At 38.5% G+C, this 22,010-nt stretch overlaps 1 protein-coding gene across 3 annotated transcripts in view; it reads left to right on the top strand.

Annotated features, from left to right (window-relative positions):
* The window catches only part of asic1b (acid-sensing (proton-gated) ion channel 1b), a 168,725-nt gene that overhangs the window by 114,634 nt on the left and 32,081 nt on the right, over positions 1–22,010 (top strand). The window contains exon 1 of one of the 3 annotated variants that reach the window (XM_072381750.1): positions 17,976–18,754. The exons of the other annotated variants lie outside the window; for them this stretch is intronic. Coding sequence (XP_072237851.1) covers positions 18,146–18,754 — 609 coding nt within the window. The 5' untranslated portion in view covers positions 17,976–18,145. Of the gene's footprint in view, positions 1–17,975; positions 18,755–22,010 lie in introns of those variants that run through there. 3 annotated transcript variants of the gene reach the window in all.

Raw genomic sequence — 22,010 nt, 5'->3', positions numbered from 1 at the left:
ACTGTAATGCATCCATATAGTTCTCATAAAGGAGGACATTTTAGAAAATAACTGATGCAGAAGAAATGGTTTATTTATCACTGTGAGGCAATTCAGTTACAATCCCAAGTCAATGCTGTAAATAAAAATGTTTTCCAAGTCAGCATGTCTGCTTTAATGAAACTCCCTTGTAAAATAAAAAAGAGCAGACATAAGCAGGCTCCATAACTTAAAGTGGCATATTTGGCATACAGCTGTTGTTACTGAATTAAACAAGCACTGAAGGGAATCTTTGTGTTACTGAGAGGAAACATCAAAGCTGCCTCTTGCTACACACACCTTGCTTTTTTTGTTTGTGTGCGAGTGTATTTTTGGCTGTGTGACTGCTGCCCTTTGTGTTCCCTTGAGTGTGCCCATCAGACAGCACAAGAGGAATACTGAATCGCTAAAGTAGTGTCGGCGACATCCAACTATTGGTCTGTCGATTTGTTTGACCTTTTCACAGTTTTATGGATAGATATGTGCAGACTGCTAATGGATGTACTCAAGTCCCTTCAGCCTGCACCTCTGTCAGTGTGTACAAGTGCATATACACTTTTGCCATTTCGAATAGCTCGATAATAACATGATGGCCTCATTAATTTTAAGGGTTTTTTTCAACAATATCGATTCATTACTTTTAGCACTAGAAAGATAAATGAGCAGTTCTGAATCATAAACCTATAATGTGTCTCAACTATTCTATTTTGTTTTTAGTTTATATAAAAAGCAAAAAGGACACAGACTGCTTGATATTTTGGGGTTTTGACTGTCAAGTGTGGAAAAAGATGCCCATTTTGCACTATTACTGTCTAATCTAAAAACTACACAATTAATTGATAAACAAAAGAAAAACAATTCTGAGATAAATTAGATTACTAATTACTTGTGTGACTATGAATATATAAAAAAAATATGTAATTCTTATTCATATAATTTGTCACAAACTCTTATTCATGTATCTTGGAGAAAATTGAAAGGCAGGGTGACTTGACATTAAAACTTAAATTCTTTCTTGAATTGCATCCTGCTAACCCGACTCGCACCTAAAATCTGTGTAATCAGGACCAAGTGAATGATCCAGCAGTGAAACAAAATCCTGGATTCAATTAAGAATATCGTAGAAAAAAACTAAAAGGACAATAATTTATGTGTTGGCTGTAATTTCTTTGTTGTGTTCATACAGAACAGAAATATTTTTATTTTGAATTTTTTCACAGACTAAGAGAGTTTCATAAGAGGTACAGTGTGGGAATTCATAGTGTGTGCTCACAAAGAAAAAAACATTATGACTTATATTAGCTAAAAAGGAGAGAGAATTGACCATTTACAATGAAAACTTTCAAATAAAATGCCCAGGTCATGCAGGCAGTGTTGCAAACGGAAAAACAGAAAGCTCTATATGCTCAATGTCCTTGCAATAAAGAGCCAGCTGTCATCCTGTTTATATGCTTTTTAAAAGAACAGAGTACTCTGACTGCAGTGCAATTTTATGAATATTAGAAGAGGGCAACCAGGCTTTATTTGAGGAAAAATATTACTGCTACTGAAACTCTTTCTTTCTTTCCCAAATTCTCACCAAAAATCTGATGGGCTGCTTCTTTGATCACAATAGATCTTACACACTTTTTGTAGGTAGGGCCTATGTCCTAATAAAACTAATTGTATTTCTGTAGAATTGTCAGTGTATCCATCCAACAGAAAAGCATGTAGGTTATACCTATTTTTTTACACATTTACATCAGAAAACCAAAACAATTTGCTGGCCAGATTATAACGTAATATCTTACAGTTTATACCTGACACTATCTTTGTAAATGGATGAGCAATAAAACATGAGGGATGAATCAGATTAAACTGACCTTTATATTACTGAAATAACTGATTTCAACGCAAACCACATGAGATCGATTCTACAAAAATTTCTGGTGTCAGAAGCATTTATTCCAAAAAACTCTTATCAGCATATACAGAGAGCTGTGCATATGATTGAGAGCAGGAGGATTAAGGCTGATATAGGTTTAATACAGTGTATGAGTTTTGTTTGCTATTTTTGATTGAAATGTGTATATGCCAATTTAACCAAAATAAAGATCTGAGTAATACAAGACATGTAATCATCTCCCTGTCAGCTCTAATAGGATTTATTATATAAATTATCTACTCAACCTGAACTTTTCTAGATTATAGCCTACCGCTTTTATAATTATTGATTGTTCTTTCAGCTCATGGACCTCAATGCAGCAATTACACTTTCTCACTGTTTTGGTGCTCTGTTTCCAAAGCAGATACTTTGAAGTTGGATGTGTGTTCTGTGTTTCTTTGACAGTGTTCAAAAGCAATTTTGACTGGCTATTTGGGAAAAACAGGGAGCTTAAGAAATTTCACCACTCTTTAAAAACAGCTTTTTGAGAAGAAAGTCCTAACAAAAGACTTGAAGTGTTTTTCTTTTTTTTTCTGATGTTGCGTCTTTGTCTTATTTTAGGCCTTTTCCAGTAATTAAAAATATGAAACATGATGGGATCATAAGCTTATATAAGACAATTTTTAGGTATGACTTGAGGTTAAGTTAAAGGTAGGTTTAAGCCTGAAATGGGAATTGATTATGCTGTCCACAACGATTGCTGTTTTTACAGTGTTTTTTAATTCATCCATTTCCTAAACCCACTTAATCCTCTTCGGGGCCTCTGGGGTGCTGGAGGCTATCCCAACTGTTACAGGGCAAAAGTACACCCTGGTCACCAGCTGAAGCTGGAAAGTGATTCTTGAAGATTGATGAGACCAAAAATATGTATCTTGAGGTTTGATATTTTATCTATTGATATTGATATTATAACTATGGAATTATTGTTTAAATGAGATTAGTGAGTTTAGGGAAGGGCATCATAAAAACTTGCATGAGACAAGACAAGAACCAGTTGGAACCAGTCATCAGTAGAATTACACTTTGAGACACTTCTGCATCGGCTTTGCTTATAATAACAAATAGCTATGTCTATTTTTATATGTATTCTTTGGTGAGCAGATAACAGATTTACCATGACACGCTATGTTAAGATATTTGAAGTGAAGTCAGTGCAATCTCCACTGAGGTAGATGTACTTTATAGAATAAAATGATGACGGACATCTATGAATATTTAGACATCTGTCTAATTAAGCAGATATCCGTCTTATTTTTTCCTCCCAATAGTGGACAGATGCAATACAGCTGTACAGCGTGTTTTATTTTGAGTGTAGGACAAGTCAGGTTAAGTAAGCTTAGCCTACATGAGAGCCTGCATTTAAAACCCCAACAGTAAGATTAAGACTGATTTGTTGGAGCAGTCAATTGCCTCTCTGGAAAGTCACAAACTTAAGTTCAATTGTAATTCAGGATTTGGGATGAATGTGGTTGAAATTAAGTAATGCAACACAGTATGTGATACAAAAAGAAAAAGACATTTGCAAATCACATATCTACAGAGACTACGGTACTCATGTGCTGTGTCCTTGGTGGCAGTTGGAGAGCAGGATAACTCACTTAGAATATGTTATTTTATTTCTTTTGTCCTTTCTCCCACACAACAAATCAGTAGAATGCATTTATTTTGTGTAATGTTGCAATTGGCAGTGCTCGTGGTTCCTGGTAACAGGTACCCCTGTTACTGCCTATTTATTATTTCTTCTAAAGAGCCACTAATGGCCCCACTGACTGTTGCTTGTGTTTAGAACAGGGGAGGTAAGGAGATTCATTTCTATCTCTCTTAGTCTCTGAGGCTTTCTGTCCATTCCATATCACTTTCTGGTCACCATCTCTCTCTCTGGTGTTTGTGCAGGTGAAAGTATACATCATTGTGTCTTTGTATGTGTGCCTGCTGCAATGAGCTTTAGATAAGGGCTGGGTCAATAGGGAAGCTCGGCTTGTGCCGGTTCAGGTTGCAGCAATTCTGACCCAGAGCAGAATGTGAGCCCCCCTCAGAGCACTGATCCAAATCCCTGCTTCCTGTTTCAGCCCCAGCCCATTAGATACAGCTTGACTTTCTCCCAAGCTCAGCATTGACAAAAGAATGAGCCAGTGGCTCTGATTACTTCCATCTCCTGTCTCCTCAAGAGCATCAGTCTGTAGACTAAAAGCAGAATCTCTACCAGACAGATAAGCAGAAATAAAAACTGATGGGATTTTTTCCAAGAATTGAAAATGTAATGCCGGATACAGCTTCGCCATCTGGCTCTGAGCTGTAAATATGGTTCAGTACTTCTTTTAAGTGGCAATTGGGAAGAGACTTTATCAGTGAAAGTGTAATGCAATTATCTTCAAGCATATGCCATGGTAAATTAGGTATTAGTAAATCCCCAAGAAAAAACATTCCAGCTGACGATCTTAATGTGTGTTCCACCAACAGAGAGCACAGAATGTAAAACTAAGTTTGTTCTTATCAGCTGTTGAGCAATAGCTCCTCCACACCTAAACCAATTAGGCTAATTAAACTGTCAATTCTTCAGATGGAAATGTATGTTTATTATTTATTTTAACACTTCTTTTAACTAGCAGCAATATTAACTAGCTCGAAAGATCTGTCAGGTGATACTCGCTGTTGAAAAACATGGAACCGCAGAATTATATAATCTTGTGTGAGCAAATTTAACCAGAATCATGTATTTCATATTTGAGGTCATGAAGAAGAACAGGTCTTGTCTGAAAGTGGTGATTATGGCTTGCACTGCAGAAATGCTGCCTTCACTGTACGAGATGACAGCGTGGAACATTAAATATTCATACAATCACTCAAATTCAGATGGCTGTGATTTTCTCTCATCTTGTAGACCATTATTACCTGTCTGCACAGCAGGAGTTAAGATGTGCCCTCCTTCTTAAGTGCACAGCTGTATCTTAACACAGTACCAGGACTTTTAGAATTATTGTAATTTTACAACCTCACTTTACATCTAATGCATCAAAGTGACTGTGAGGCATCTCATTTGATTCTTCTTCGATTTAAAACAATCATGATATCAAAGAGCAATCACAAGGGGGCAGTGTTACACAGTCATTTTAAAACTCAAACCATCTCTCACAGAGTTCCAGGCATGGGATGCTACATGCTCTTCCTTTTTTTCTTTTTGTTTACAAGTAGTCCCTCAGAAACAGGCCTAATCCCATCTTTAAAAACTCATTGATTCCCACTACAGCACAGCATGCGAGCCGCTGAGCGGCAATGACCACTATCTGTTTAAAGCATCATGTAGCAGCAGGGCTGCTGCCAGCACAAACACAGTGGCTACGTTATTGAAGGAACCGTTTCCCTTAGGGATTAAATTCTACTTGTGTGTTGTGGGGATGAAGAAAATTAATAGTGAAAATCAAACATAAACTGAGATTTGTTTAGTGTGAGGATAGCCTTTCTCTCTCTCTTTCTCTCTCTCTCCTTCTTTCTCTCTCTCTGTGTATCACTGCCCCTTCCTCCTCAAACCCCACACTGTTTCTGTTCATGAAGAACTACAGTCTTGTAAGAGACATCATGATGCTCTGACACTGTGTTCTAGCCTTGATCTAAACGGTGGATCATTTTCAGATGTACCCATTTTAATTATATATCTATTCAGTCTTCCATGGAAGGATGAAACAAGATGGTGCAGCAGCACTCACACCCTGCTTAGATGAGTCCAATGCGATATAAGGACTGGGTCCTTTAAATTGGACAGATACATCATTGTCTCTCTTCTGTATCAGTCAGCTTCTCATAAAATATTTGCTAATAATTCTTTAAAGTGGCATAAATGAAATGATATAACTTTCATTTTACTCCCAGACCAAGATAAATTATGTCTAATGATGTTAGAATGAGAGAATGTGCAGTCTCTTTGAAGTAATTTTATATGTGTCCTATACAGGACCGATAGCCACTGATGAGGAACGAATTAGGATGATGAGAGGGCTTTAATCGCCTCCAACTGTACTGTTCACTGTTCTTGGTACTAGAGCTGACATAAAACATTTGGCTTCTCGCGACAGAACGGATGTCATAGGAGTCATAAGGAGAAAGGTTGCGTTTCTTTAAGAGCACTGGACTTTGGATCAGTGTTTTCTCTCAGTCTCTGGCACTATTTGTGTCTCCGTCTTTCCTTTGATCTGGGTGAGTGTCTGTGTGTGTGTCCACATGTCTCAGTGTGTGCTCATGTGTGCAAGAGCATGGAAACAGTTCTTCATAGTGGTACCAATCCATTTCACAGAATATTTATCTATTGTTGACTGCCATCTATTCTTATCCTGTTTCAAGCACATTGAATTGTCCAGAAAAGAGATATCAGTATGGTGTGTGTGTGAAAGAAGACTTAAAGGTGTGTGTGTGTGTGTGTGTGCGTGGGTGTGGGTGTAAAAGAAGGCCTAAAGGCCAGTGTGTGTGGTTGAACTGTTTTTTAGTGCCTCTTACTCTGCAGAGTTTCATAGATGAGTGCATCTGTCATGGTCAGCAGGACTCCATTAGAAACTGGGGGCTCTTTGCCGCAGAGTGTAGAATCAGCAGGACATGTGAGCTCACCTAGATTTGTGCATGTGCAACATGGCATGGAGTGTATTTTTTTGTCCATAACTTTGTATTCCTTTTGAAAATCATTTGTATCACCTTGTATAACAGTTGACTCTTGTTCTATTGTTCTGTACCAACCCATGTTGACCTCAAAGCTGCAGTAATACAATTTTGGTCAAAGAAGTGCAGACAACTCGAAATAACTTGAAGTGCACACCCCGACGAATTATAATCAGTAATACTGAAAATACAAGAATACTGCAAAGGATTTTAGTTGTGGGATGTGGTTGTTGGTTACAAATTTAATGCTAGAATATCTATTAAAATACTTATCCAAGTTTTCAATTCAATTCAATTTTATTTATATAGCGCCAAATTACAGCAATTGTCATCTCAAGGCACTTAAATAATATAGTCCAATTCAAGCCAGTTGGAATTCAATTCATTGTAATCATAATCCAATTCAAGTTTTAAGTCTGACTTAAAGAAGATATAATGTACCCTTTTTTGCAAGATGACACAATTTTCATGTAGTCTTACTGAAATGTGTGTGCTTTGGTGAAAATAACAGCGAGACAGTACTACTGAACTCTTCTGAGCCATGAAATTAATCTTCTATACAGAGTGGCCCAGTTTAAAGTGTTGACCCACTCGATTCCACTCTACTTTTCTCCTTCTGAGGGTCTGGCTCTTTTAAGATCAGGAGAACTCAATACTATGACGCACATTTTTACAATATATGAGATCATATAGTAAATAGCTCACACTAGCACACATCAAACTTGACTGGCAATTTAATTTTCAAATACATACACTTCCATTGTCTGCTGTTTGGCCATTGATCCATTTTTCATGAACAGTCTTGCTGCTTGTCATGCGTTTAACTGGCCATGGTGGTTAAAACATTGCACCTAAGAGGGAACATATTAGCCGGATGGACAGTAAAACACTAGTTGAATATCACATTCTAATTCCTCTTAATGGGGAATCCAAATTTTCAACTTCTGACAGGGGAAAAAAAAAAAGTTCTGCTTTGTATATAAAAGACCAGACAAAGTACTGGTAAAGTACTATGACCAATCTTTAATTTGATGAGCTATAGTTATAGTACTGGCTGGTGAAAGTATACCAAAAGGCAAGAGCAAAGGAGTTCTTGGGTACAGCAAATGCAGCAAGATTTGAATTTGAAGTTAAGTGGAGATATTGATGAGGAGGATGGATAATTCTACTCTGAGCTTGGAGTGTGACGTACAAATTCTGAACAAATCTAAGCTGCTCAATAAAAACATGCTTTCAGATTAAGGGGGCCCTAAGGTTTTTTTCGTTTTTTTTAGAGTTGTTGGTGACTCAAGATATAGGTTGTCGAGCACAGATAAAGTTTTTTTTACATTTTTCATAAGATTTCCCCTTGAAATGACTTTTAAAAAGAAATTGGGGGGTGGTGTTGGATCTTGTTAAATCGTATGTCAATCAAAGCTATTTACTGTGTGGAGGTGTTGTGAAGCTTGCAAAAGAAAACAGAAGTCTACACTTTAGTAATTAGTTCTAGACACTAACACAACTAGCTAAAGACTGATAAGTGTTGCATCAGAACAGGCTTGGAAATGCAGTATAGAGTTTGAGGACTTGCTGATACCAACTAATCAGGTTTTACCCCTTTATCTATAAACAGTCCACAGTGTACCCTGATACTAGAGAATCTGAACATATATCTGCTCCGTTATTGTGAGACACTTTAGACAATTGCAGAGGTAAACTGCATGAATTTGTTCAAAACTGCAAGCAGCCTTCCATAAGATAATATTTGGATTGAGTAGTTGTGATTTCATCGCTGCATGTGAGGAATGAGTGTCTGCCGCTCTTACGCTGCAGCCTTTGGCCAATACAAGAGGAGGGGGTCATTACATTATTCAGTGCCACAACCTAATAGCCACAGCCGATGCCAATCTTAACACCAATAACGGCTGCTTAAGTAGCAAACGATGAGAGAATAACTGACACCAGCTGTGAGATGTGCACTGTTGATCTAAGGCCCTGCCTCCCTATTCATTTGTTTATATCAGGATATTACTGTTCTGCCAGAAGTTATTACAGGAAAAAAGCAAATAAATCAGTGCAACTATTAGCAGGTGTCTGCTACTCCCTTTTGCACTTTTATTCAAGATACATAGATACTCAATGAAGGCATCAGCCATCATTTTGCTTTCAGAAAATGTATTTCCAGAGAAACCATTATACTGCAGACCAAAAAGAAATCAAAATGAAAGATCCATTTAGGTTCAACCCAGCATGGAGCTTTGGACTGTCTGTTTGATCCTCTCTGGCTGATCTTCTCTGTGTTTGTCTGTGTGTGAGAGCAGGCGAGAATGTCAGTTTGTCAGCCGGCAGGACAGAGATCGACTCTTCTGCGTTAGTCCTGCTTTCACTGCAGGTCTGACATCTTCTTGACATAAGGTTTAACACATGGATTCACCCCTGGCCAGCATGTTTAACAAGTTTACCAGTGCAAAACAGGTTCTGGCCAGGGAAAATAAACAAATTTTGGACATTCTGATGAGGGCCTTAGCAATGGGTAAGCCAGAAAAAAAGGATTTGCTTCTGTTTTCAGATTCAACTGGTTAATGGAAACTGATAAGTCACCATTGCTCTTCTTAAAGTTTGAAGGAGTTGAAATTATTAGCACATCACAAAAAGAGATATGTGGTTAACCAAAGGGATTTCATATGGCACCCTCAGTGAGGGCACTGACAAAAAAGGGAGCAGGAAAGACTTTTGGAATAAGATACAAAGCAGCAACTTGAATCAGCTTCACCTCAACCTATTTTATGATAAGACTCTCCTGGATTTTTGACATCAAGCAAGCTAATCTGACCACTTAAATGTAAGGACTGAAGTGCAGTCCTGTACATGAGACCTTGGGTAATGTCCAGTGTCTCCTACCAATCTCACATACGTAGAGGTTTATGGTTAGGATGAAATAAAACTCAAAAGCAAACTCAGGATATTACTTTTAGAAAATCAAGTGGGTGCACTGAGAATCTTGAAGCATTTATTTCCATATAATTGAAAAATTAGATTTCTCTAGAAAAAAAGGGGGATAGTTTGTCACACCACTACCTTTTAAGAAAAGTATGCCTTTCTATAAATTCTTTGTTTCATTATTGTTCAAGTGTCCCAACAACTTATGACACATTTGCCAGTTGAAAAACTGTAGATTGGTTATAACTCCCCCAAAAAAAAAAATATGATTTACAATACGATTTGATAGGTTTCGTCATTTTGCTTGATTTAATTATTTTCTTTGTCTTATAGGGATTTTTTTCTGTAATCTGTGTTCCAGTTGCCACAAGCCTTCCTCAAACAGTCACATCATTCAGTTCCCCATTAAGAAATAGTTATAACACATATAGTCACTTCTGCTAAAAATGACACTACATCAATCTTTTAATTTTACATATAACTTCCATCATCTAGCTGCTTTATTGTCTGTGCACTTGACTGATTGAAGCATGATTGACTGGATAATTACCTGAAATCTTGAAGTCTTCCAAATTAGCCCTTGCCGTTCCAATAAGACATTCCTTAAATCTTCATTACTGCGTGTGCTTATGACAGCTACATGAATTTGAGCACCAGCACACAAAGCTCACCTCTACGTCTGATAAAACAAGAGCATGAATTTAGTTTTACAAGAGGGATTCATTTGTAAATGTCAGACAAAAAGGGACCATTTATTTCACAAAGGGACATTCATTCATTTCCTTCTGAGGCATCAAGCCTTTGGGGACTGGGAGACTGTTTGCTATAGCTAGCGGTCGTACTCTGAAAGTCATTCATCAGAACCGTTTCCCCTCCCAAACTCTCCCCAGTTCAGCTGTCATGATGCTGCAAAGATGAATTAGCTGTGTTATCCTGTGTTTGCGAGGGAAGCCAAGGATACTCTTATTGCTTCATGGGCTGTAAACATAAATCTTCACTGTTCAGCCCTAATTCTTCTACAGTAAGACTTCTGAATCCTCTTGCAAGTTAATGATGCATCATAGTTCACCACATTGCAAGCCGTTGATTCACATTCACAACAAGAGCCCACCCTGTCTCAAGTACATGTCCCTGTCCCTGTCACCAGAGCCTGGTGCCCAGTGATCTGTAATCACATGCCAGCTGATCACAGTGTTTAAACATCTGGTCTGAAGCGGACTTTTGAACACCAAACTTTTAAATTTGAACAACACAGTTTTTTTGTTTTGTTTTTTCAATTGTATTCAGTTAAGTTAACATTCAACAAAATGTTTTTCCCAGACTATGTAGAATCATTTTAAATGCTTCAGGCACAGCAAAGATCTACAGCAATTTGAATCTATTCAGTGATTATGTTAGACTGAAGAAGAAAAACTTTATTGCTTTTGTTGTCATTACAGATAAATACAAAACTCAGCCATATCTAAGATATTTGTCCTCGTATTTTGTGGATTGAATTTGGCAGCGCTTGTTGTGAATATTTATTAGTCATAACTCCTGTGAATATGGAGAAAGCAAGACACAAATTACATGGAACAAGTTAAATGGAAAAAAATGTAATACATGAGTTATTTTGTGTAAGGTTTATCTGTATTAGGAAACTATAGTAATGGCATGAAGATAAAGAGAGACAATCAAGTTGTTAATCACAATTCTTTGTATGGCAATAAATCGCAAAATGTAATTAGCCCTACTGACGGTGTGTCACAACCTGAAACTCTTTCTCTAAGCTCCTGAGCTTCTTCTCCTGACTCTTGTCTTTCATATTGTTTTTACACTAGATTGGCACTTACCAGACACAGTATTTAATTCGACCTCATAGCTCAGCCAATTGACAAGCTATTGGAAAAGAGGCCTTTGTCACATTTGTCCCTTTCAGCAGATCATGTACACAATTATTTTGAAAATTGTCTCTGTAAGTGACCACCTGCTCTTCTATCAGCCCCTTGCAGCTACTGGACCTTGACTGCTGCTGCTGCAACCCATGCCTCCAGCATGACTCTCTTATTTTGCTCAGCGCTCTGCCACTTCTCTACCTCTATTTTTGCCTTCTCCCTTGTGGACACCTTGCCACCAAATATTCCCAATGGGAGAAAGAGAAGAGACAGCAGCAACCAAGAGAAGTAGTGACAATACAGAGATCACTGACTGACAAAAGGAAGAGGGGTGGAGGAGAGAGAGGGGTGGAGGAGAGAGAAGAGAAGCAGTGACAATACAGAGATCACAGACTGACAAAAGGAAGAGGGGTGGAGGAGAGGACAAAGGTGTGTGAGAGGAAGGTCAACTTTTAATGCAAAGGCACACGTGGCAAGATAAAAGCGTATGAATTGTGTTTATGCCCTTGCAAACAAGGAGCTGTTCTATTTGTATAAGAAATGTAGAATGTAGGTTATGATAGAGGTACAGCCAAAACATCCCAGTTATTTAAGAATATGGATGTTAGAGATTTTAGAGAGAGACCAGGAGAGAAGCTGTGTAGTGTGCGCCTTGTTGGATGTGTTTTAATTCTATATGTCAAGGTTCAGAGTGCTCAGCCGCACCATCTGTGAACTGAGAATGACAGTTTGATGAAGTGTGGAGTGTCTCACAATGCAACCGCTCTCACAAACTAACCTTTTGCCATCAGTGCATTCAGTCAGACATATAGTGGAACCAAAAGTTTACACATGATTCACATATTGTGTGACACATTATATTCATGTTTCTTCTCTCAGTCACTTCTGGATATGAAATTATTGAAAAAAACACATTGTCACATTTATGTGATTCCACTAGCTGGAAGCCATCTGTGTCATGAGAATCACTATCAGCTTTTTTCTGGTGAACTTACGTTCATGGGTTTCTTGGATAGGTCAAAAAACGATAATGGTAATAACCCCCTGGATTTAACTAAGCAAATAGGTCAAATCCTCCCACCGGGAACGAACTGATTAATATGTTTCAACTGGCACCATCTTATTTAACCCTGGCCGATGCAGTAAGTAGCTTCTAATCCCTTGTAAGACCATGTAGGAGGACACCTTCTATTGTCATAGAAAATAATTATTACTTTGTTTCAGAAGGGTCAAATTGTTGGTGTGCATTAAGTAAGCAAAGCTTTGTTGAAACTACAAAAATTGAGCAACGCGTTTTCCATCTATATATTCAAACCTGGAAGGATAGTGGTGAACTATCATCTTTGGGGAAGAAATGTAACTGGAAGAAAATTTCTATAGATCGTGGATCACTCAAAAGATTGGTAAAATTACTTTGAAGAGAATCAACAGTTAGAAGTCATGGTGATGTTTCACTGTGATAATAAAAATATTTTCATACAGGACAGAACATACAGGAGATACTGGACAGAAATGAATGTTGTGATATTGTATACACTTATTGAAATGATCCGATGATGAATGCCCAAGTTAAAGGTGTTTCAACAATATGTTGGAGGGTGTTTTTTTTTCATTTTTAGTGAAGCAGTATATTTTGTTATTTAGATATATAAGTTAAATAAGTTACTATTTATAAGTATATAAGTTATTTAAAGGAATGTACCATATGTCTTGCGTGGGTGTGAATGGGGTGATGTAATGTTGCATTTCCGTTTTTTGAAGTTTCTGCTCCTTCTTAAGATCAAGTATCAATAAGCACAGAAAAGTCCAGTTTGTAGGATTTATTGACTGCAAAACTGCAACCTGCAACCAACTGAATACAAACTGTCTCACCATCCCCATCAAAGTTTGTAGGAGAAACTGTTATGGCCAAGCTGTAGCTCTTCTTCTTTATCTTTATTGATTTCAAATGTGCATATATCCACTGACTGATGCATAAAAGTTCATTTGACTATGCCTCATACATATTTGGTATTTGGGCTACACCATATTACATCATGGTGCAGATTTTCTTTTCTTTCTTATTTTCGGGGCAACCCTCAGACATTACCTCATTGCTATCATTCATAAACAAAATAATGTTACAAAAATGTAATTTACATGTTGATGTGCCTTCCTATTTACAATTTATCCGCATAAAGATCACATATCTCAAGGCAAATATGGATACTAATGTTCATGTGGCACGGCTCCTAATGTCTTTTTTCTATGCCGCTATACATGTAAAACCACGTAGAACACCATGCAACAGAAAGCTTTTTCTGGAACCACAACTTTGTCTGTATATACTAAAGGTAGGTAATCTGTACATATCCCCAATAAAGCTATAGAACTACTTTATTATTGGTTCTCTCTGGTTTTAAAGGTCAGCTGCACTGTACATATAAAATATACCACACTGGTAAGGTAAACATAGTGAAAATAAAGAAAATTACATAAAAGATCTATACAACAGGTATTTCTGAGATTTTTGTGATTAAAATGTCAGCAACAGGTGTGAGTGCAGAAATTGGTCGTATCAGCCATGAGCATGGCACACACTGGATGCAAAAAGATGTAATCCTCTCTGATTTTTGCTAAAATGACTGATACAACGTGACATCAAGTGGCAGCTCTTAAATATCTCTGCTTGTCAGGGCAATTTCATTAATCTTCTCTTGGCTTTTAAACATTCACTGCTTCAATAGCCTCGGTGATTGAAACTGAAGTCTTTTTCTCATTTAGAAGAACTGTCAGGGCAAAAATCCACCCTCAGAACTGCTATGTGCTGATCCCTCTCATTCACATTAGCTCCTAATGATCAAGCAGCTAATACTCTGTGATGTTTTATAGTCTGCGATAGAAACTCATGACATTGGTTTGCAACAGATACTGACATTTTCAGAATGTTCTTGTAATTACACCCAGCTTTGCTTCATTATGGTGTTGCTGAGGGGTCGGTAACATTTACTCTGCACATCATGAATGTCCTAACAATAGCGCTTGTCAGCTTTATGTTTAACAGCTAGGATTTGTCTCAATAACGTCCCTGAAATTACTTCACAGACAGATTTGACACAGACTCATTCTCTCAAAGGAAAGTAGAACTGTTTTGTGACATTAATCCCTTGCATTTGTGTTTTCCTTTCAAGGAACCACTATCTCATTTTCTTTAAGAAATACTGCATTTAAGCAAGCAAGAAAAAATCTTCCGTGGATTTCATCCAAAGTCATTGTTGTACCCTGTTAAAAAAGTTTTATGGGCTTTCCCCTCTATTTCTCTTTATCCACTCATTATTCAATGTGTAAAATGGTGTTTGAAATACCGTCTTCCCTTCACCCGTGAGTGGATTCACTGTCCATTTTAGAAACCAAGCAATAAAACAGGATATTCATTTATGTCACAGCTGGCATGGTATTAAAAGTTTAAAGATATATGTCCAGGGTCCCCAAACAAATATGTGTGCTTGTTTTCATAATAGGTTCATTAGTTAAACTCTTTAAACATGGTTTCAGAGCAGCATGCATTTGTTTATCTGTTGTTGTTACACTTGTTGTGGGATTGTGTTTCTGTGTCAGGCAAGTACATCATTATCCCTTCACCCAGACGGATTAGCTTGTTGCCCAGAGTCTCTGCTCCAATATGTCTCTCACTTGATGAGGTGACTTGGGAAACGGGGGTTGGACAAATGCTGTTAAATGCCACAAGTGTCAGGATCCACCTCCAGTGAATTCTGATGCACCACCCCTCACATTCATACGTATAATTTGCGAGGTTATTTACAGGCACTTAAATCAGTTAAGTTTGAGCTATAGGAAAGCAAGTCTTTGTCTGAGTTTCTAATTTTCCTTCTCATCGTGAAGCAGCTTTCTGTACATGACAGCATTCAGTTAAACTCATCTTGGTTGTGCGGTGATACTCTTGAAGACGTGCTGGCGGTAACTTCCTGAGATGTCATTGTGGGTCCATAGATGAGCATCCATTACCCCTCACACCCTCACCAGTAGAAAAATGCTAAATCTCAGCAGAAGATTTTATTATCCTCTGAGGGGACATTATGACGTATGCAGCAGTACGTGCACATCAAGAGAATGACAGCATGAGTAAGCAGCCTGTTTACCGTACAGACCCAGAAACATGAAGAGAGATTAAACTCCTGGTGGCTGGCTCACTGCCATTTTTTAATATGCACCCTTTGAGCACCATCAGGTTTTATGTGGAATCGGGACAAAAGACAAGCAGCCAGTGTGTCCCTATGAAACATGGAAGATTGTGGTTACATGTAAGTAAGTAAGCAGTAATTTTGAAAATGTTTGTATTAGAAATAAAGGCCAATATCAGCACTCAGCACCTTTTTCTCAGTTATAATAACTGAATTAATTTCTTTCTCTGTTTAAAACTGAATTTTTTTTTTATTAAAAATGAAATGACTGCAGAGGTCAATTGTTTGCTTTTGCACCACAAGTTATTTTGAGATTACACATCTCAATATAACTTTACTGGCAAATAAAGGGTCAAACAATTTGCTTTGGGGCAAAGTTAAACTAAAGGTTATGACTGTGATTAAATTCGAATTGATGCTTTAATTGTTATACAAATTACTGCAATGAGCTATTTAATTGTCGCTTCATTGTTATAACACTCGTATAGTATTATCCTTCTATAAATGTCATATTAATGTTTTTTAAAAGATAACAGGTTTCATTCTTTAAAATAGGTCATATTAACGATTACAAGTATTTATAAACTATGAATATTTGACATAAAGCCAAATGATATTGTGTTTGCTTTTTTTGGCTTTGCAAACAAAAAGGAATGCACATATCTGCCACAGCGCAGTAACTCAACTTAACGCTGTCAAATAGCAGGAAGTTGTGGAAATATGACATTTACATTAGTTTCACCCTGCCATTTTACACATCAGGATGATTATGCAAATGAGTTTATGATTATATCAAATAATTGCAGTTATGTAATAATCATGGCCGGCTGAGTTGAGCTTGATGGGGGGGAAAAAATTGAGAGATTTTAATTCCTCCCTCAAGCTAATCAATCAATGTTCACTTTTCCACATTTATTAATTGAATATGACACTAAATGTCAACATTTTGAATGTTGTTTAAAGCCACGAGCCATCTTTGTCTGTTTGGTAGCAGCGTTTCCCCCAACATTATCCAAGCTCATTAAAAAGGAAAAATTAAGAATACTACAATTATAATGCAGACTTTATTTCAAAATATCCACCAAATATGACCATTTAGGGACCTCACAGTCTTGCCCAAGTCTTGCTCTTTTATTCCCCTTTTTTTGCTAAAGTTGCATTGTAACCATTTCATTGTCCATCATCGCTTACAATTAGGTTGGATTAGTCTCAGTTCAGCCTTACAAACTAAGTAATAAAATCTTGCTAAACTGTTTTCTATTTGTTAACCTGACTAATTTTTTGGTCGCTGTGTTCCCAGCTCTGAGAAATTACCCATGTTCCAAGAAACTGCCTTAATCCTTTAAAATATGGAGCCACAAGCTATGAAAAAAAATCTTTCACTAAGTGCCCCTCATTCATGCTATCGCTCTGTCGTGTCATTCACACCTGTTCCCTCCTGACTCTTTTTTCTTTGTCAAGCAGTAAGAAATAGTTCTCTCTCACACACACACAGACACACACAGACACACACACACACAGATGTATAGCGTAAAAGAAGGAGCAGACAGGTCAAACACTCCTACGTGGCTGTTCTTACTCAGTATTGGAACCCTGTGTGATGACCAACCAAGCATGAACCATCACTTAACCAAAATCCCCCAAGAGTGAGATGGATTCTTTAGTCACTCTGTCATTGGTGAATTTAAGTCCCTGTCACAAGCCTGAATCGTGTTCCACATCCCAAGTTCACTGACAACAATAATTGTGAGATTAAAACTTTAGGAGATGCTTTAAAGATGCACATGATTTCCATTACTTATCAAAAGCATCTTGGCCTTTTTGTTTTCCTTCTGACAGCCCTTATTTGACTGAAACATCAGTCAGTTTTCAAATGTCATCCTTACTTAAATGTGAGTGTGTTGAGGCTCGCTTTTTATTAGCTTTGGATCTAAAATAGGGCAAATGTAACTGCTCTCTACAGTATCACTCTGTGTAATGCAGTGTTACATTTTTTTTGTGGGATCATATATTTTGGTGTATGATGGAGTTGAAAAGGAAGACAAATGGTCCATAGCTGCTGAGCCAAGCGATTTCATTCAGCAAACAGCATTAATTATATTCCAAAGAAGTGTATATTTGTGTGAGCTTAGAGGGGGTTGGAGAAAGAGGTGGAGAAAGAAAAATGAGAATTTGGGAGAGAGGCAGAAAGAACGTACAAAGCAATATAATTGTGTGATTTTAATGAGATCCGTTGTCTCTTTGCAATTTCTTCAGATTTCAGAGGGTAACTGCTTGTAATTTAGATGAAAACAATCCTCTGGCCTCCTGTTGCTGCACAATGGCGCACTAAATCATTCTGACTAACTTCGCTTCCCCCTCCCGGAGACGCTCTGCGAGCGCTGACAAAATACTCCCCCATCACTGCCTCAAGCTGCTGCTCAGTGCATGAGAGGACCGACCAGAGCTGTGCGCGCTTCACTCTCTCCTCCTTTCAAAGTCTCGGACAATCAGCAGCCTTCAGAGCGCGCAAAGGCGAATTTAGTCTCATTCACTGTGACCACACCGGATCCGATGTTGACAGCGCGCACCGGCGTTCCCCAAAAATGTGCCAGTCCTCTGGATCCAAGCCGAAACCGGGTTCTCTTGCTGAAGCCGGGAAACTCTTCCTGAAACACACTACCTTACACGGCTTGAGGCACATCTTTCTCAGTGGCTCCTACCCCCGGAGGGCTGCGTGGTTGCTGGCGTTCTTGGCGGCTTTGGCTCTGCTCGTCACCTGGTCCTCCAACAGAGTGTGGTACCTGCTCTCATCGCCCGTATACACCAAGGCGCACATGGTTTATGCCAAGCGGCTCGTTTTCCCCGCCGTCACCATCTGTAACCAGAACCTCCTGCTGCCGCGGCGCATGAAGAAGACAGACATATTCAGTGCGGGCAGGTGGTTGGGACTTCTGGGGAGGAACTGGCAGGTTTCCCCTGCCGCAAGAGAAGCGCTACTTACTCTGCGGGGCGACGGCAGCGGGGGCGCAGAGAACGAGCCGCCTTGGTCTCCTCTGTCACGCATTTTGGACTTCAACCACTTCCTTCCTCCTCCTCCGGAATCCCAGCCGTCCATGAGGCAACTGCTGGACCGGCTGGGACACCAGCTGGAGGAGATGCTGTTGTACTGTCGGTACCAGGGAGAGCTCTGCGGGCCGCGCAATTTCAGCACTGTGAGTGTGTCCCCAAAGTTACCCTCTTTTTCTTTCCGTTAACTTCCCCAGGCCCCTCCCAACAGGTTGATGAAGATTTTAGAGGTTTATGCAGCAGTTTCAGCCAGTTTATAGTCTGACAGAGCTCTTTGTAATTACCTATCCAAATCATTTGATGTGTCACAAGAATGACTATCAATTGCCTCGTTAATTTGCTTTAAACGTGCAAACACTGCGGTGTACAGGGTTAAGATTCCTCTGTTGTGTTGCTTGTACACATGCTGTGTCCCAATCATATTGCTGCTAATGTTAATCCAGTAGTGATAATGTTCTTTAACTGACTTGAACATATTTGAAGAGTGTGATTTTCACGAAGCTTCACCTTGGCTTGGTATCTCACTTTTACCCTAATATTACTGAATTATGTTTGTGGATTTCTCGCCAAATATCAAAAGCATTTTTCCTTTGGAGATGTTTGCCAAACCTAGCAGCCCTCTGGATTTATTATCTAATTTGAATGGTCCCTCCTACATTGTCCATCACCGTTGGATCAATCTGTGTACAATCCTGTGCTCACAAGAGACCAATTTGCCTCTAATGAAAGCTTTTGATTCATTTAGCAACTCTTTGCAAGATTCACTGACAGTGTGATAGAGGGCAGTTAGTTAGAGTGCAGCCTCATTGATTTCACTTCATTAATGCATTGATAGAAATGTGAAAGCCGGTGTTCCCCTCATCACCCAAACAAGCAGATTTTCCTAGGAATTAGGTTCTTGGATCATCTGAAGCACGAACGATTGAGGAATATGTTTTAGGGACATTTCTGGCTTGAAACTGCTCTCCCAGGTGGCTGTCCTTAGTCCAGTCTCATCAGTGTTATTACACTCTACCCACAAAACTACACCAAAAAGCTGCTGTTTGCCCTCTTGAATGTAAAAGCAACACTCTTAGAAAAACTAAATGTTATCACAGTCAGGCACATTTCTCCCTTACAAAACCTTTAAGATTGTGTCATGCTCTATGGAGTATTTCTTGGGGCAACCTATTTCAGAGATAAACATATAATGCCAATGTCTGTTAGGGAGTGTTGGGGATATGTGTTACTGCATAGATAATCAATGTTTTGCCCCCATTGCTTCAATGCAGGAAAGACAAGCAGTCAGCATGAGTCAGGCCAGTGGAATCGGTCACAGTTGAGAGCTGAAGTGGAGGACGATGGCGAGTTTGTCTAGATACAATAGGTGTCAGAATGTATTGACTTTCGTGCAAGAACTCCTCCCCATCTTTCCGACTCTCTCTAGAAGGCCTATCGATGTGGTCCAGTGGCCGCTTCAATACACCCCTCCTTCCATCCAGTGGCTCTGTCTGTCTTTCACCGTGCTTTAACAACACATGCTTACCTCTCATCAGACAGGTCTCACTTCACTTGCAGGTCGCCAGCATTGATTTTGGGTTAGAAATCAATCTCAGAACATGCTGTAAGCCTCTGTCTCCCCTGCGCACCCCACTGAAAGACAACTCTTCTCTCAGTTTTCTTAAATCTTGCTGGGAAGTCGATGTGAGGGCATATCTGCTCCCTTTTTTTTTCCCCATCTCAAAAATCAATGCGCAGAATTTATTGATAACACAGTGAGACAAAAATCCAGCCTAAAACTTTTGAAACTGTTTTTCAAAACCCCAGCTTCTGGCAACAACTATTATGGTCTTTTAATGTTATTTCTGGTCAAAGGAGATTCAGCTATTTCAAACAGGGGGTTAAATGTGTAGAGTTGCTTATAAAAGTGTTCATTTCTTGGGGATTTGCAGGCAGCACAACAAGCAGTAAATACATATTGACATGACACCTTTGTCAAGCTGTCAGTAAGTTTGTTTCATCTTGGCACATCCAATTGACAGAGAAACTTTAACATTCATTTAGAGCGTTGTCTCCGTCTACTTAATGAATCCACACACTCCTTTATGCTCTGTTTTGGTCTTCTGTCTTCTTCAGCTGTTAAATTGTGTGTCATGTTGGTGCTTGTTGAGTACTTTGCAGATATTGTTGTAGATAAGGGTGTAGCTAAAACAGATGTCTGCTGCATCTGGAAATTTTAAAAAGACAAAGATTTTTATGAGAGCAAGGACAGCGTTTTATTTTCAGGCAGTTAAACCAATATGGCCAGTTTGTCACTGGGAGGAACATTTGGCAGATTCATTCATGCATTATTCAAAAGTTGTCCCAGTAAGCACCAACTTTGATTTCAATGTTGATCACAATTGAAAGTCGAAACCTATGAGATCTCTTTTTAACCTGCTATAATCCAACTTAATGTTTTGACAAAACAGAAACTTATTTAAGTTTTTCGATAAATTGTGGATTGAACATTAGACTGTATTGATCAGTGTGAAGGTAATTTCCCTTAGTCATGTTCCACTGGTTGGTGAAATCTGTTCACACAAATACAGAATTTCAACACATTTTATGTCTTTTTGATGTAACACAGTGTACATACGTGACCACTCCTAAAACAGAGCACGCCCTCTGCAGTTTAAACATGAGTCACATGGTGTGACAGTGGCTACACATCAGCCAGCTTTCACTTTCACAACCAATGTGTTTGGGTGACTTATACCTGTAAACTCAGCCAACATGGAACGCCATAAGCCAGAGAAAAAAAGTATGAACTCAGAGGAAAAAACATGTTTAAAAAAGCAAGGGTAAGGACAGCTAAAAAAAACAAACATGTATGTCTGTTAGACAAGTAAACTTATGGATATATTGTAATGAGAAATTAAGCTGTTCAATAAGTAAACTCAAGAAAATGTGCAAAAATCAGGTGGTAAACAAGTACAAAAATTAATTTTGACTATGTTTGGGGATTAAATATGTTTTTGTACGCTCGTGTATAATGCATAGTCTTAATATTGTATTTACACTGCTGTTTGTTTTGATGAAGTTAGGAGGAAAAGTGGTGCCATTTAAATTCTGTAGAGTATAAAAAGGGTAGGTGTAACAAGCTTAAGTTTCAGCCTACACCTTCTTTTACAATTCGTCTTATTTGTGTATTGTCAACAACTTTGGACCAAAAGAAAAAAAAAATCACAACTGTTTTTTCTCCTGTATTTGGTTTTTAAACAACTTTCCAATAGAAAAATCAATATTTATCATCATGAGCTTAGAAGGTAATGTACCGAGTTATTTCCTTTCCTTCCTCACTGGAAAACTTCATGTGTATTACTAGTATAATTCCAGTTCTTTAAACTAACACCTCCTCTTTGCAGAGATCTTTTGGAAGTG

This window comes from Leuresthes tenuis, unplaced genomic scaffold (assembly GCF_036924035.1).
Source record: "Leuresthes tenuis unplaced genomic scaffold, fLeuTen1.0.hap1 SCAF_3, whole genome shotgun sequence".
Taxonomy (NCBI): Eukaryota; Metazoa; Chordata; class Actinopteri; order Atheriniformes; family Atherinopsidae; genus Leuresthes; species Leuresthes tenuis.
The sequence above is the reverse complement of the archived record's forward strand: the minus strand, read 5'-3'. Positions and strand labels throughout refer to the sequence as shown.